The sequence below is a fragment of the Xiphias gladius genome, chromosome 7, assembly GCF_016859285.1.
Source record: "Xiphias gladius isolate SHS-SW01 ecotype Sanya breed wild chromosome 7, ASM1685928v1, whole genome shotgun sequence".
NCBI lineage: Eukaryota > Metazoa > Chordata > Actinopteri > Istiophoriformes > Xiphiidae > Xiphias > Xiphias gladius.
Genome location: NC_053406.1, coordinates 21,159,529 through 21,176,920, shown reverse-complemented (window position 1 = coordinate 21,176,920; position 17,392 = coordinate 21,159,529). Strand labels below are relative to the sequence as shown.

At 43.1% G+C, this 17,392-nt stretch overlaps 1 protein-coding gene across 6 annotated transcripts in view; it reads right to left on the bottom strand.

The window, feature by feature from the left end:
• The window catches only part of robo1 (roundabout, axon guidance receptor, homolog 1 (Drosophila)), a 307,514-nt gene that overhangs the window by 12,451 nt on the left and 277,671 nt on the right, over window positions 1-17,392 (bottom strand). For all 6 annotated transcript variants that reach the window (XM_040130248.1, XM_040130252.1, XM_040130249.1 and 3 more), the window contains 11 exons: window positions 15,883-16,088; window positions 13,893-13,974; window positions 13,536-13,704; window positions 13,275-13,441; window positions 13,044-13,165; window positions 11,092-11,323; window positions 10,134-10,255; window positions 8,292-8,463; window positions 6,016-6,216; window positions 3,163-3,189; window positions 1,548-1,590 (listed from right to left, as the gene is read on the bottom strand). In XM_040130248.1, the coding sequence (XP_039986182.1) occupies window positions 1,548-1,590; window positions 3,163-3,189; window positions 6,016-6,216; window positions 8,292-8,463; window positions 10,134-10,255; window positions 11,092-11,323; window positions 13,044-13,165; window positions 13,275-13,441; window positions 13,536-13,704; window positions 13,893-13,974; window positions 15,883-16,088 (1,543 nt within the window). The remainder of the gene's footprint in view (window positions 1-1,547; window positions 1,591-3,162; window positions 3,190-6,015; window positions 6,217-8,291; window positions 8,464-10,133; window positions 10,256-11,091; window positions 11,324-13,043; window positions 13,166-13,274; window positions 13,442-13,535; window positions 13,705-13,892; window positions 13,975-15,882; window positions 16,089-17,392) is intronic.

The window sequence follows — 17,392 nt, the reverse complement described above, 5'->3', positions numbered from 1 at the left end:
GAGAAGAGAAAAACTAGAAATCTGGCTTTAGCACCTTTGCCTTTTGGCTACACACGCGCACCCGCACGCGAGCCCAGGGAGCACATTAGAAAAAAGCCCAGCTAAATAGATTGTGTGTGCTTGACTTGTCCACAGACGAAGACACTTTCCCTGAGCCCTCGTGAGCATTAGCGATCTGCCTGGATTAGACAGCCAGATAAAATTCACTCCCAATGTTGTGAAATGCATGTCCTCAACAGTAGGTGAACCACAAATGCTCCCAGAGTAGATGCCATGTTGTCACACATTCACATCATTGAAAAAGTTTGTTTTAGCTGTGCAGAAGGAAAGAAGAGAAACCCATGTGGACCAGTCTTTCACATCACTGTCTGGCCATCCATCTTGATTGTGTCCATGTCTTGCTCCTGTTCCTTCGGCTTTAATCCCAATACAATACAAGATCACTTGTTCAACAGGATTCTAGTGTAGAACCCGACCTCAGGCCAAACACTGCGTGTTAAAAGAGCTGAGCATAAATAGCCTCCTATTGCTCATGAAATGAATCAATCTAGCATAAACGGAGAATGCAGGCTACTCTAGCAGTGCCATATATTGTTTCCGTATTCAGATCTCCACAGCATGGCCCCCAGTTTGCATATCCCAACACAACATTAGCATTGAATTACGTTTCCTCATTCCCACTCAAATGACTCATTTCTTGGATTCATTTTGGGTAATGAACACATTTGTCTTGTACAGCCAAATACAATCTCACAATAGCTCCTCAATCACTCCAGCAGTTGTATGTTGATATTGAATGGCCATTGTCTTTGTGTAGAGCTGACACAGCCATGCTGCATATGGGATTCAATCATAGAACTGGATAATATAATGAATATGGATTTAGTGCTGATGGCTCCAAGCTAAGTATTCATAAACACATGCACAACACACACGTACACAAACATGTACACTTACAGCACACTGTTGTGTACATTTCATACTCTGAGCACTACATTTTTCTCTACTTCCCAGCTGAATGAAAACATGCCAAACGCCAATCCGGTGGATATACAAATGTGTGCTTGCGAGTTGATGCAGTGTTTGCCCAGCCTAATTCTGTACAGTCTGACTGTTTGTGCACAATGCACCATTCCACAACATAACGTGGTGTGTTGTTGCGGCTTCGTGTGTGCATGTGCTTCCATTGAAGTTTTATGGTGATGCTGTGGCACAGCCTTGTGGCTGGATGTGGCTCTCCACATCTCTATATGATCAGGATGGGTTCCTGGCAGACCGTATGGAGCTTTGTTCCCATTTGTATCATACTTAATGCACCTCCTTACCCCTCCTCATCTCTCTGCTGCTTTAGAAAGGCACAGCACTCCCCCTAGTGTCTGTCAAATAAAAGTACACCTGCCCAACCCTACTGATCTATTAAGGACATTTAACATCTTATTGTATTTGTGATTAAATTCTGTTCATCATTAAATTTCCCAAAATGTTTGTATTTGTATTTTGAAATATTATCATACACACTCTCTTTAAAAACATAAATGAAATCTTACCTTCCAGCGCTGCTTACACCTTCTCCACCTCTTTGATATGCCACTGAAAAGAGGAAAAGAGAAAATAATAAGTCTCCAACATTATTTCACTGCTTTAAATTCTGTCATCACATCATCATCTTTTCCATAGTCATACAAGGTAAAAAACACAATTGTTCATTTGATGATGAATCGTCAGCTTAGCAAGCAGCGATGGAAATGCTGCTTTTTATGAGTGTGTGCGTCTGTGTGTGTTATTGTATCAGTTCAAGTGAGCCTGTGAATGAATGTGTGTGGCATAATTTTGGCTGAGTCACACAAACAGCAACAGGAGCAGGAGGAGGATATGTAAGAGGCTTATGAGGGACAGAGAGGCTGAGCTCTTTGGTTGTCTGGCTCGGGTTCAGTGCGTTTGAAGCTCTGTGTGCTGCAAGTTGGACTCTTTCAAGGAGCTCTAAGCTGCGGGTGTGTGAGGGAGAGATAAACCCCCAACTTTAATTACAATCTCTTCCCTAAGAGGAGAGATGGTGGAAGACGGGTAGGTAGAGCCTTAGCTATGTCAATTCCCTGTCTCTTTTTCAAAACAGGAAGTGTGGTTTTGGCCTCTGCATGTAGCCAGAGGAGCTCTTAGATTAGCTCTCTTTAATGCAAAGTATTACAATCTGGTTGTAGATTAAAATCAGCATAATTCCCTTTTAGGTCCTGGTTTAACACTGGATATCAGGGCAGGGATTTTGTTGTTAAAGAGACAGAAACCTAACAACACAAGCAAGGAGTTTGTTTCTCCTGAAATATTTCCATCAGATCATGAAATAAACTTCCAAAACTATTCTACTGATTGCAAGCCAGGAAGCAGACAGAAAACAACACTGCTGCTGTTAAGGTACACTCTCTGCACAGACAGGATCCTCCAGTGTAACCACAAACACATACTGTACAGTGTTGTCTCCCTCACTCTCCTTCTCCTGCTCTCACTTTTACTTCCTCTCACCTATTCAATTTTTCACATTCGTCATTGCGCTAAGCCCTTCCAACACCCCTGACACACCTCTAGGGAATGAAGAATTTCAGACAGATGAAAGTGCACGAGATTCAATAAAAAGAGGGAGAGGACTGTAAATACAAACTCGCTGATCAAGAATGATAGAGAGGCACAGAGAGAGCTTTGCATTTATCTGTTTTACACTGTGTCACTTGAGTTCACAGACAACCTTCTTAGCTTTGCTTCTTCTCGCCTATCTAATTGGTGTATTGTAGTGCTGGGGATGTGTCGCTCTCTGAAATCCCATCTGAGGTTGCCAGCAGCCCTTTGATCAAGTTACCACTAGTTTTAACAGTTTCCCAGTAGTGTGGCCTGCCTTTCTACGAGCATTATGTTCTGACACGACCCAAAGCATTTGGTGGAACATTTATTTCTGGGTAGATCCTTCTACGGTGCCAGTGACTGCCTCCCCTTATTGGTACACATCATGTGTCCCTCGCTGAGTTCTCTACAGTCAATCACTACTTGATGGCTGTGCAGGCCATTAAAGGAAGTGTTCCTCGAATATAGTGAAAAGGCTGGCAATGACTACAGTGAATGACTAAAAAAAGATATCACTTTATTATGTATAGTGCACAAAAATAAAGTGCTTACCTGTTGGTGTGAAAGTAAAGGATGGCACTGTTGGGACAGGAAAAAAGGAAATAAAATAATGGTTTGATTATTTTGCATCATTATTGTCTGGAATCAGTTCCTGTGACAATTTCTACGCTTCACCCCCAAATAACCTCTGTTAAGAACATAAATACATAAAATGTATTTTAGCCAGTATTCACATGCTTCTTGCTGCCCCCAAGTCTTTGATCCCCCTCAGACACCCCTGGACCCCAGCTGGGGGAAAATGAGTGTTGTGCCAGCTGCTGGTCCAAATCCTGGCCTAGACTGTCAGAGGCCTGCCGGGTGGGGGTCACACATTACGGAGATATCTGTTGCCATCTCGAACACTAACATCATCACTCACACAGCTCAATTACCCACACTTTGGTATGGATGGGGTCCTTGTGCAAAAACCTTGTGTGGTCTGTGGATTTCTTCCATAAAATGTACTTTGTTTGTTGTTGCCCTCTTTAAAGAAGTGAAGAATGCTATAGTATGCATTGCAGTTGATGCAACATTGCACCATGCTGGTAGTCCTCCAGCATGGTGCCACTGCCTTACATATGTGCACTTTATAAACGTTGCTGTCTCCCTTTAGCCCAAAAACTGCAAGTGAGAGAAACGTCTGAGAAGACAGATACTGCTGTTGTCACATTTTTAATTTCCTCGGACAATTAATTCAAAACAGTTCCTGTGCCAATAAACGCCCTCTAAATGCTACAGTCCCTCTTATCGTGTTTGAAACTCCTCCTGATGCTCAGAGCAGTCTAAAGATTTGAGAAGGTGGACGGCTTTTTTTTGTCTGATGAATGCCTTTGAAGAGAAGACACCACCACTTGATAGGCTAAACAGTCTATGAGAAATGTAAACGTTACTGAAACACATAAATCAGTTTTATCTTCTGTCACAGGACTTTCACAGATGTTCAGTCCCAGGCTAGATGAAGCTGCGACGGAACTATGGCTCTTTGTTGAGTAATTATTTGGTTGCTACAGTCTCGCTTCTTTTTTTAGCTTATTTGTTATGTCAGTTACAAGATTTTTTTGAGGAGCGTGTCATTAAAAAATTTGCACTATCAACAAGAGCACCGTTCATTCATTTTCAAGGGAAATAAGAAAAAGCTGTTTGACTTTCTTTTTTTTCTCCTTGAGTAGACAAATTGAAACGTATTATATATTAAGAGACAACATTTGCACACACTGTAGCACATGGACGTACACATACCGTCCCAATTCAGCTTATTTCACCCTGAGTGCAGATTGTTGCTTCATGTGGTTGCAATTATACTCTTTTCAAAACATTCTTAGTTACCAGTTTCAACAAAGACCGCGGTCTGGGGACACGAGGAGGAGAAGGAGGGGGAGCACGACTGCCTCCTGTGCCCCTGAAGAGCTTTTTTAGTTTACGCGAGTAAACATCAACGTACAGAATCAGATAGGGCCAGAGGGTAATCTACAGAGTATTGTCGTTTACCGCCTGGCCACGGATCATTACTGCACTAATGAAGCGTTAGAAGTTACTCTTCTGTATCAACGTACTCCCTATGAATGACCTCTGTTTTTAAGTTCCTTTGGTTAAAGGAATACAGGCAGTGTTCAATTTTGTTTATGAGGCTTGATGAAGATGTCTCAAATTGCAGGCGTATTATTTCTCCCCATTCTGCACTGAAATGTCATCTTGGTCTCTGAGAGTGTTTTCAAGGTAATCTAAGCCGTAATGAAAAAAAGCAACAGTTCTGACCATTATAGTCCATGCAGGTATTTGTAAAAGACCACCGAGCTTAAGGAAAACTTAGCCAAGGAGTCTCTCACTTTCACATGCCTCACAATTCCCGATATTAACAGGAGTAAAGTGGATTCAGAACACGGATAACCTGTATTTTCTGTGTGGAAGCCACAGATAACAACAGCTAAGTCAGTTTATTGTCCGTGTGTGTTTCAACGTCGAAGCTGGATCTCCTCTAACCCTGGTAGTCAGCAGTAAACCTGAGCCCAGAAGTGGGGATGGCACAGGTAGCGCTCACAGGCAGCAGCTGCACAGCCCAAGGCCACACATTAAGCCAGCCTACACAGAAATGAGTAGGCTAATAGCTCTCTTTATACTCTAACTATTGTAGGCAGAGGTTGGGCAAGTCACAAACCCTGTCACTTCCACTCAAGTCAGGTAAAGCCCCGATGGGATACAATGTGGCTACTCTAAGAGCGTCTTAATGCAGCCCAAACACACATGGGCAGAGCTTCTTGGATTTTTCGAAACACGGTAATCAGACATTATTAAAAGGATTGCTTGATATAATATCTGAAGGTCTCCCTCTGAAATGACAGCATGAGTATTTCAAGAATGTGAAAATGTCAGTATGTCCTTGATAAAGAGGGTTACGGCAGGGCATTCTCTCTTTCTCGGCACAGTCAGAAGGGAGTTGCTAAAGGGGGAGTTGTTGGACCTTAAAATACACTTTAATGACGAGAGTCTTCACACACCCTTGCAGAATCAGCGTGAAAGGAGAATAAAAAGAAATAAAAGATGTCTTCATGCAGCACTCTCTGCAGGAGCTCACATCACATCTTAAAGTACTCTACTGGAGAGTACTTTCAGGTGGACTTCACCTACAGCGCTCTACAAAGACATCTTTCTGTGTGTGACGGGGAGGATGTGAGGGAGCTCAGCAGCATTTGGGATGAAACAGAGGGAGAGGACTGGATTGAAACAGAAGTGAACACACTAATAAATATCGCATCGCATCTCCTCCGCACATTTTGCAATTGAGAAACCTCTTGTAGCCTCTAACCAGAACAGCAAATCGAAATTTCAAGTGGATATTCCTGATAAATGTCGCATGCATCTACTGACCTTTGCGTATGCCTGCATAGCTGCTGGAGAGGCCATTCCTTTTCTTTCGGTGTCTGTACAACCAGATGCTGAAGACCATGAGGATGATCCAGCAAGCAGCACCTATGCCTGCTATGAAGGCTGGCTGTTTGACCACATCTGAGATCTGCTGGGACAGCGGGTTCTCCGTGGGCCCGGTCTCGGTCATCCGCCCAGATGCATCTGGGGATGGGGAATTGGGGAATGATTGGAGATGTGAGAGCAGGATTAAAAGCGATTTTAAAAACAATACAGGTGGTGTATAAGAATCGGGTGTCACAAGTGAAATGCAGGGGAGAGATGAGGAAAAAAAAAATTTAAACCAAACACTCAAATCAAGTTGAAAAGCCTGAAAAAGAAAAAAAATTTTTTTTAAATAAATGGAGTCAGTACAGTATATAAGTATGAACATTCCTCTTTTTTCCTGATGCAAAAGGAGAGTCTTCATCTCGTCGGCTCTGTATGAGGCTGGGTTGGGAAAAAAGAGTCGTTTCTCTCTATTATTCATAAGGTTTTCATTGCAAATCTCAGCCAACAGTAGCAGGTGAGCAGACGAAAGCAACCAAAGACATTCAAACAGGGCCCGTGCACCACACCAGCTTGATGGAACCAGATAGGAAAACACAGGGAGACATCATTTACACGAAGCAATGGTGGTTTCATAAACATATAAATAAATCCAATGAGATAGTCCTCGAATACAGACACCACAGTAATTAGCGAACTAGAGAGGCACATTTATGACAAACAGAGGTGTGAATGCCTTGAAGCTGTTTCTATTGTGAAGTGCTCTGCAGATGCACCCTCTGTATGGCTGCTCACAACAACCCGCTCTCTGCCTGCTTCTCTCATCTGTCTGTTCTCACTGTGCTTTTCCCTCATGCCTGATACATGAAAGACTTCTCTTGGATGCCCCACCCGCTGCCATTCTGAAATTTCTTCATGTTCGTGTTGCTTTGTCTTCATCTCTTTTTCTCAAGTCTTTCATGTTGTAGCCACTCTTCTCTATCTATCAACTCTCTAAGCCAGAGGCAAAAACACTTCCCCAAAGAAACCAGCTCCCTGCCTTTACCCCTACATATCCCTCCGTCTCACTTTGTCCCAGTGACTCAGTCCATGACTCCTTTCAGATGCCTCTCTTCTCACTTCTCTGTCTTCTCACTTTGTGGCTCTGTCTGGCCGGGTGAACGTAGCATGCCAATGTGACTAAGCAGCCCACAAGGGGCTGTACAGGTATCCAGGCTGGGATGACGCATACAAGCTCAGAGTGTGACAAATGCATTCGGGTGAAGCACTGGTCCCCAAGGCACATTGTTTCACTCCAGTGTTGGAACATGGCAACAATCACCACAGGAGCTCTTCAAGTGAGAGAAATTGTATCAGTCACAGCCGATGCTTCTTCATGCCCACCTCAACCCACTCAATCACACATTTAAAACCAGATGGAGTTCTCTCTCTCTCTGCCTCATCTGGCTATTCCTGTGTTTTCCATCCCTCTACTGAGGAGGCCAGCTCAGAGCTTTGGGGAATAAAAACTGACAAAAATATCTCAAAATATCTGTCTGTCTAGACCAAAAGGATAAAAAAAAAAAACAATAAGTAAATTATAACAACTAGCCCCAGTTCAGCCTACACTGTGTTTCTCAGCATTAATAACATGTCATGGCTGAATCCAGAGCGAAGGATTCATTATTGCCTTTGTTGTTTCAAGCAAAGCAGACAGAAAACATTGCATCCTTGACTGGAGAATGGAGCAGGGTGGGGCTGCCAGCTCAACAGCTCTGCCACACAGGAATTTAATGTGCCAGTGTTGATCATACTGCCAGCGACCGAAGCTAAAAGCCATTTCAGAGTGCACAAAAAGCGTAAAAGTTCCCTTTCATTCAAACTCATCATAGTCTTCCGTGGCAAAATTGATGATGTTTGTATAAAAGTAATCACTTCAATTACAGTTTTTAAGTATCGCTGCTGATAATGAAAGGGAAAGCAGGCAGAGGCTTGAACATGTCTATTACTGCAAAGAAAGGAATTACATTATTGTTTGTTCTCTTGGCAAAAAGTCAGATTGCTGAAAACCTCCTAATTTTAGATGACTGGATTAGAGCCATAATTATTTGTCAGTTGATTGGGCTTCACTCTGTGTGCAAGGTTTGCCAGAGGACAAACACACTGAAACAAGTCAAATGGATCCACTGGAGGAAAAACAAAATAATTATCTGACCTCCTGTGAGAGAGAACTAAAGGTTGTTTCTACTCACCAAGCTGGAAGAAGGTGATGTCGCTCTTGACCCCAGGACCTGCCCCGGTGCTGGCTGCTACCTCCACACCGTAGCGGATCCCTGGGGCCAGATTGGGAATCGCCACGGACAAGGTTGAGCCTTCAACTGTCCGGTTGATGTGGTACCTACTCTCATTCCCCAAACACCAAATCTGCCATAACAGAGACAAAGAAAAAGTGGAGATTGAGGCAGTGTTATGAGGGTTTTCTGACAACATTCAGTTTGCTAGCTGTCACCATTCTGTTTCCTTAAAATTCGGTGCTGCTGCTGTTGGGTATTGCTGGGTATTGTGTTACATCTCTGAGGTATCAAAACATTTTACAACATGGCTTTATTTTTTAACACACTGTGCTCAACACAGGGTCAGTATTAGCTGAGGTAGCCATAACATCTCTCAGTGTAGCCTTAAGCCCATGAAAAACAAATGGGGATCAGTAATCACCCCTATAACCCAATTTCAGCAGAAGCTAAGTGCTGTCACTCCCAGGAAGGAGAGCCGTCTCCCAGGCTGACTCTCGGCAGGGTCAAACAGAGAAGTATGCATTCACCTCAGCGTGAGGCCTGGAGACCTCCACGTCCTGAACCCCGGACAATCTGCTTTCTTTACCCCCCGCCTCCTCCCAGCAGTTAACTAGGTTAACGTACACTCTTTTTTGGGTGTGCACTATACATGTGTGCATGTGTTTGCACTTCTATGATGGACCTACAATGCCCTGAAATTTTCTATGTATCTTAAAAATAGCAGAGAGTGGAATTGCCGCTAGGGACCAGGCTCAGTAATGAGCAGGGAACACTCTCGGGCTGGACTTAAAAACCATGAAATTACTCCATCACTCTATCACCAGAAACATTTACCTGGAAAATTAACAGTGGCTTAAACTTTTTCACTGGCTCTACTTCATCTTCCCTCCCACCGCTAACCTATATACCCTATGACACAAAAAGGGTTTCCAATCAAAATACGGGACTTCCATAGAATAATGAATGAGAGGACAGTGCTGTCCAGAGTGATGCATTACGAAAAGATCATACATTATTGAGTGAGGAGGAGGAAAAGGGGACTTTAACGATGCATTAGCACAGCTCCAGACAAAAGAAGTGACTGGAAATATAATATAGGTCTGTCTCTTCATTGTTATGTTCTTGGTCATTGTTATAGATTGATGTTCTCCATTCTACAAATACACTATTTCCTGCCTCTGCATGATATTTCTACTAAACCACATATTATCTACAGTTTAGTTAAGTTTTATGTAGTTTGGCGCCATTAAATGCGGAATTCTTTTAGTTTTCTTTTATATCAGTAAAAAAAGAAAAAACTTAAGATACACTATGTGACTCATGTAAAGCAAAGCCAAACATTTTATCACCACTAAACACACAAGTATCTTTAATCACCAGTTAAGGCCTAACCTACCACTGGGGTAAAAAACAAACAAACTGATCAATAGTACCACAGAAATTTGCTCCTCACAACTTTTCCCGTTGAAACACCACAAGATGTGTAAGTCTGCTCTCTCCACCAGAGAGCACTGTTTCACAGCAGTTTCCACCAGCTCCCCTGCTTTTGACTCCTTTCCTCCTCTGTCTCCGAGCCTCTCTCAGTAGACAGATGAGGAGCACTGAGGGGTGTACAAAGGTGTGCCTCAGCCATGAATTCATTACCTTTCCTTGTCTCTGCATTGTCCCTTTCTCTGTTATCTGCTCCTCCTGTAATCCCTGTTTGTTTCTCCTTTGTGCCGCTACAGTATGTGGCCCACTTGCTCAGACCTGAGGCAGCTGCTGGCTTTTTTTTTGTTTTTTTGTTTTTTGTTTTGTTACCTTGTACTCCTGGACCACCCCATTCTGCTCCTCTTCTGGAGGGGGTTGCCAGGAGACCACGATGGCGGTCCCATTGTCCCCACTCTCCGTCACTGTAACCTCACGAGGAGGGGCACTGGGGGCTGAAGGGGGTTGACAAAAGATAAAAAACAAACCTTCAAACATGATACTGATTTTTTTTTCCATAACTGCATGTAGTCTCACCCCGCCTACCCTCATCCCATTTAGCTGTCAGAATTTGTCCTTTATTCCTGTGTAAGACTGAAGCAGAGGTGAAAACAGAGGACTAATAATCAAGATTACAATGCTTTTATCTGAAAATTGAGTTTAATTAATACAAGTGCTTTTGTGGATAAATAAAAGCAAATAACTGTTTACTCAAAACAGACAGGGAGTTATCATGGTGGTGTGTGAACACCAAGTGACTGAGTGTTATAAAAACAGGCATTTTTCTGCTTATGGGCGAACAAACATTATGTATAGAGCTCTGAAAACAATTATCGACAAAATTGTGAACAAAGGAGAATCCAGGAGGAAAAGAGCAAAAAAATCCTACACATGTAAGACACTCAAACACAAACACTATAGTAAACACTGCACTCGCATTTCTCTTAACTGTTTGCTACACATTAAAATTTTCAGTTGGGTTTCAACCAAGCCTCATGAGACTGCCTTAACCACACCTTATGAAAAATTAGTATACCACTGGTAGTGGAGTGTTGTATATGGGTTTCCATAGGGCCTTTTAAAGAGCTGAACATCCACTCTAGCATGCTTGAATACACCACATTTGAACATAACATAATCCTGCCCTCACTGCCTGCTGTGAACAGCTGTTGCACGGTCTCACACATACAAGCTGTGCATATAAAATTGTGTAAACATGAAAACATGCATGCACACATGCAAGCAACTAAAGCACACTTGCAGACGCTCACACACATTCACATCCCCCCACCTTCCTCCAGCGTCTTGCCAATTTTGACATCGCTGTCTGTTCCCTGGAATTCATTGAAGAAGGGGCGGACTTTGAATTCATACGTGACTCCCTTCCGAAGCTGCGGCACAACGGCGCTGTCCTCCCCAGGTGTGCGCACCTCAAACACAGCCCATTCACTCCTCTGCAGCCCCTCTGGGGAAGGCCTGTACATCACCTTGTAGCCCTGTATGTACTGTGACTGCTGCTCCACCTAGTGAATAGTACAGGAACAAAGACAAATACAGTGTCAGCTTGACTTGATTATTTGCCTCACAGTTCACAGTGAAAAATGATACATAATGTAATAGATTGTAGCATCACTAGACAGCTATGGATCATGCAACTGATACACCAAGGCGCTGGATAGAATGGGGTGCTAACTCATCACATCACCCATCTGTTTATCCATCCACATCTACATCTCTCTTTTCAACTGGCTGTCTATGCGCCATTTGGAGCAGCAGTGATTTGTGCAAAACCACAGTATGAGGTCATTGGCCAGAGGTTCCTCTAAGTCTGGAGCTGGTTAAATAGGGCCCGAGCTCCCAGAACAGCCTGTCTCATCCTGTCCTGCTCTCCAGTGTACTGACTTCATGCTGAAGTCAAGGGGGACGGAGAAAGGTGGGTCTTTGTACGGAGTACCAGGAGTCAAGAATACAAATTAAACATTAACCGATGTAGCTAAATAAAGAGAATAAATGTAATTGGAAGGGATTTGTCTGTTAGTCTAATCTAGGGATAATTTATGTTGCTTTGTGATCCAGCATGGTTGGAGAAAGGAATAACTGCTAACCAGTATGCAAATATCCCTATGGGTCCCTGTGGAAGGCAAAGAGCACTGGCTTGTAAAGATTTTAGTGATTTCTTTATCCCTCCACTGTAAAATATGCTGCCGGCTCAGGTGGTCTTCATTAGCCTGAAAACTGTGCAAACCCTTGCCACAACACAAAGGAAAATGTAAAACCAAGAAACTCCACATTGGGAATAGATTTACTACAATGTCAGTCTCACTCATTCATGTGTTTTTCTGGAACATTCCAGGGTGACAGGGTAACTGGGCAGTAATGTTTTAAATCAGTCTTGACATGTCACTATCTTTTTTCACATTTCCTCAGTCCTATTCATCACTCACTATGGCACTTCATAATACCTGGGAATGTAGGGGTGGCCCTATGTCAAGAGGCATAACGGGCTGTACTTTCCCCTCAGCGAGCCTACCCACAGACTAGTATCTACTATGTAAGGTAGACAGCCAGAATGTACAGCTGTATTGTCTCATAATCTAAAAAAACCATACATTAAGCAGATCAATTTCAGGTGGACATTAGTACTTCATATTCAGCTTATATTAGCAAAGAAACAACAATATAAGCTCCCAGTTCTACTTCTGCTTCCTCCTCTTCCACCTATCCGTTTTAACATCTGTAAGCTATTTCCACTTAAGAGCTTGAGTTGGCCGCCTCTTCCTTCTCACTTGTATTATTTTAACAGCCGTCAAGTGTTTTCAATCTGAGAGGGCACAGACTGGCACGCCACACAATGCAGTACAGCACTACATGGCCTATTGCAGAAGGCTGGGCTCTGTAGTCTAGCTTTTGGGTGGTTGAGTGGTCCACTATGGGCACAGCTGCAGATTTTTGGTATCTGGCCAGCTGACCAGTTCAGGCTCATGCCAGATGGATACTAAGAACACTTGGACTGTGTTCCAGGCTGCTGTCTGCAGTGTCCTTCCTCTGTAGGGTGCTAGGACATTAGCACATTAACTCGGCTGAGTTGTCTGACAAATTGACCATAGGCATATCACTAAACTAACCTTGGAGCTTTGGTGGCCAGTTATACCAATGATCCATATGGCAATCGTATCTGGCTGCAGCTGTGTGGGAAAGTGACAAGAAAAAGTGATAGGCATTCATGGAGAAAACAATACTCACTGTCCACTGCACCCTGACAGATGAGGAAGAGAGAATGGTGGGGTTGTGCAGGTGGATTACCACCTCTCCCAGCTCCCTTTGGATCTGACGATGGTCCACACCCTGACTGGTGGGAGGGATATCTGTATGAAGAAGAAATAAAAAATGAATGACCCTGTCTTAATCTAGAGAAAAATCAAAACACCACTGTACGGAATATAAAATCCATATCAGTATGAAAGCAGTTCTCACCTTGTGTTTTCACAGCATCAGTAATAGGACTGGGATCACTCAGCCCATAGGCATTGGCTGCCCGTACTAAGAAGAGGTAGACTGCACTGGACTTCAAGCCCTTCAGTACAAATGACTCAGTTTTCACATGCTCCGCCAAAGTCTGCCAGCTGCTCCCTGATGCATGACTGTGGGCACACAACAGAGAGAATCAAAGTTTAAAAGGTTTCAATAAAGCCATGGAATAATGAGTTTATTGATGGTCAAGATGATTACTTTTACCTGAAGGCCTCTATTATATAGGAGGTGGGGGTGGCTCCAGCATTAAGATTAGGCTTCCAGGAGAGTGTGATGGAGGTGCGGGTAACGTCGGTGACATCAGGTTTAGAAGGGGCACTGGGGATCAGGTTTGGGTCAGTAGGTCTGTTTGGCTGGACTGGGACTCCAAACTCTAGTGTAGGACAGAGAGAGGGAAATAGGTAAATGTAGTTTATTGCTATTTTCCAAAAACCAAACGAATGCAAGACATGTCCTACTCAGAATAAAATCAGAATAAATAATATTTAAACACCCCCAGACACTTGTTAGAAAGATAATTGACAAAAACCTCAAAATTGCACACTATTGGATTAGATTTACCTTGAACTTCTAAATAGGCTTTCCATGAGGCCTCTCCGCTGGGTGTGGAGGCAATGCAGGTGTAGGTGCCAGTGTCCCCAAGCTGGAGGAGGAGAGGGGAGGATATGTAGTTACATGAAAATAATTTAAATGTGTGTTACAGTTTCCTGAACTGGCAACGGTCTCTTTCCCTCTTTCTGCCACTTGCCACCTCTCCCCCCACTGCACTACTTATTGACATTCTGGTGGATTCTGTAGCAGGCAGCTGTCATTGCCTGATAATCTCAGTATCATCTCTTTCATAGCAGTAGCTGGGGGAAGCAGCTGGAAAGGCCAAGTGACAGACAATTCCTATTCAAATGGAAAGGTTTTTGCAGGATCATAGACTAATTTGAGACCTTTTCTCTCTCTACCATCCCCCTGGGTACCAAACATAGAAGGCACTGCCCTGTTCAACAGATGTGGTAACAATCTGCACTGAAGATATATGGTCAAAGCCTTGTTGGGAAAAGTGGGGTGCACAGAAATGTTTGGGTTGTTACATGTTCATTTTGAATCAAGCGAGAGAGCTCATATTTGTCTCTCTAACAAGGTTGAACAGTCCTTTTAAAATTCTTATTTTAACAATAGAAAATGTAATCTGTATTAGATCTGGATTTGCATCAAAATACATAGTGAGAGATAATCATGTGGTACATGTGCCAGATTTTTTCTCACTGAAAGTGGAGCAGTTCATGAGAAAAGAGTTGGAAAAAGCTCTTTCTCTCAAAGGATTCTTGGATCAGCACCTGAATCTGAATCCAGACCAAAAACAAATCATTGTTTCTTGGCTCATAACCAAAATTTCCGCTAAATTTAACTGAAATCTGTTGACAAGTTTCTGAGATATTCAGCTAGCTAACAGGCTAATAAACAAAGCACAAAACAACCCTGTTGGCAAAGGTATATTGCATATTTTTCATACTGCCACGTGTTTAAAAATGTCTGCTCTGTCAACTGTAGTCAAAGTCTATGTAAAACAAATATTTCTGTGTGGTTTGTTGGTGATGCATAATACGCTAAGGGCTACTGTGCTGGTGTGTAAGCAAAATAAAGAGAGATCAACAGGAAGAGATAAATTGAGTGTGAACATGTCCTGCCGAGGACACTCAAGGTGTGTATTTCTTTTGTATGGCAGACAAGAAAATGTATTATATACCATAACAGTCATGTAACCACATTAATAAATAAAATAATAACATTGCATCAAAGACATTGTCATTAAAATGTTGTCGGGGAGAAATGACAAGTTCATTAATGTACAGTGCATGCGGAGTTTACTCGGGTACAGCAGGAGAGGGGGGTTCAGACTCATCACCTACTGTCTACCATGCACTGGCAGCCCAATCACACTGCAATCTTGTCACCACAAGACATGCCAGCATTCATCACAACACCACAAACTGACGCGAACTCTGACCCTGTGATGCCTCCATCTGGAAGACACGTCAGCACCCCCTACTTGTCTCTCCCTAAGAGTGTGTTCAGCATCAGCGTGACATTGCGAACACACACACACACACACACACACACACACACACACATATGCTCAAACACAAAACCCACCGTGCCCGCTGACTGACAGGAACTACAGACTGTTCGACTTCACAGACTCCATTTCAAACCCGCGACAACTGACTGACAGCCCACTGAGGGCTGGTTGCTGGCAGGGAACACATGCTTGATTTACCAACCAGCAGGGGTTTGCCCAGCACATTATGGATGTAATATGTAAAATTTTAAAGTTTATTTGCATGGCTTTAAGACATTAAAAGCAGCCTAAGAGAAAATATTGATTTAAAACATTATTAGGTTTTTATATAAATATAAAAAATGGGTTTATACATTTGTAGTCAAATTACAAATTAACTCCAAATACCACAGGACAGTCCAAGGTGCTGTGTTGTATGTTTACTTGCTTGATGTTAAGAAGGGTTCTGAGGATGTTTGTACCTGTGTCCACGTGTCTCACCTTTGCATAGCGTATCTGCAGTGCGCCTGTGTCCAGCTGTTTGACCCTGGAGTCGTGAGTGGACACCAAGACACCATCCTTCCTCCAGAGGATGGTAGGGTTGGGGTTACCCGACGCCACACAGTTGAGGACCACTGTGCCATCCACAGCCACCGTCTGATTGGTTGGGCCTTGTCGGATAACTGGTGGCGGACGGTCTGACACAACTGCGGAGGGAGGAAGGAGAATGAGCAATTATGTGGAGAGGTGGAAGGAGCAAAAATGTGAAGTGTGTTCATGCGGTGTAACAGGGACAGAAAGAACAGAGTATTCAGAAAATTGTATCCAGCTTGTGTGAGAAAACACACAAAAGGCAGAGAATAGTGAGAATCTGACAAACAGCATGTAGGATTGTAAGCATCTGAAAACTGCAAGGGTAGTGGGAGAGGAATTAAATCCAATTTCAGAACTGGAAGCAATTTTCTAATCATTTAGCAGCAGGAGTCAAACCCAGCCAAATAAAAGCAGTGTAATTAAAATGAAACAGCCTCAGATACTTCGGTCCTCTCGCTGCAGCTCGACCAGATGCCTGGCACTAAGCATATGAATGCTCGCGGCCAGCAATCCCATGGCCCATCCCCCAACCATAAAAACACAAAACAAGGAAGAAAATGCTTAAAAACATCTACCCAAAACAGACAATGTTACTAGTGTGAGGATGTTTAAACTCCCGCTGCACAGCCTGTGAACCCAGGGAGTTCAACCAGTAGAAACAAAGAACAAAGACGTAGAGAGAAAGCGTATATTTGACGGAAAAAGAAAGGCTGTAACGTGGGGGGGCTGCTCTAATTATATGCACCCCATATTTTATTCATTTTAATTTTGTCTACTGTGTGTGATTCATCATGATGCTGCTATAGGTTGTCTGCCTCCCTCTGATTATTATTATTATTCATGGCACTATTGACGACCGTTGCTGTCTGCTCCGCTGATTTACTTGCAAGTTATATTCAGCTAGGAGCAATCAAATTAATACATAAAAGTGTAAAGGCAACACATAATGATGTATGTATGTGTGCATAGATCTTCAGAACCATGCTGTGGTGTAATCTCTGGACCGCTTTGTCTTTGCTTTTGTGCCGGCGATGGTGCAATTACTAAAACATTGTCAGCATAACCTGTAATTACCAGATCTGCCTGCGGAGAAGTGGTGGCCTCAGAGCGGCATGCTCACTTTAATAACTGTTAGTATTATCCAGAGAGTACGACAGAATGATAAAGAGGAGAGAGAGAGATGGAGCATACCATTGTAGGTCTGAAATGAAGAATGACTTTTGGTAAATGAAGGTGTGTCATAGACAAAATAATAGCTGCCCAGATTTCTGTGGGAATAATGGTAATGAAAAAAAAGGTAAGTCCACCAGGCTGTCAGGGATTGGCTAACAGAGCAATTAGAGGGCCCAATCCAGACCTCACCACACAGCCACAGTCTTCCAACGGTAGACAACAGCAACCCAGCCATGGAATACCA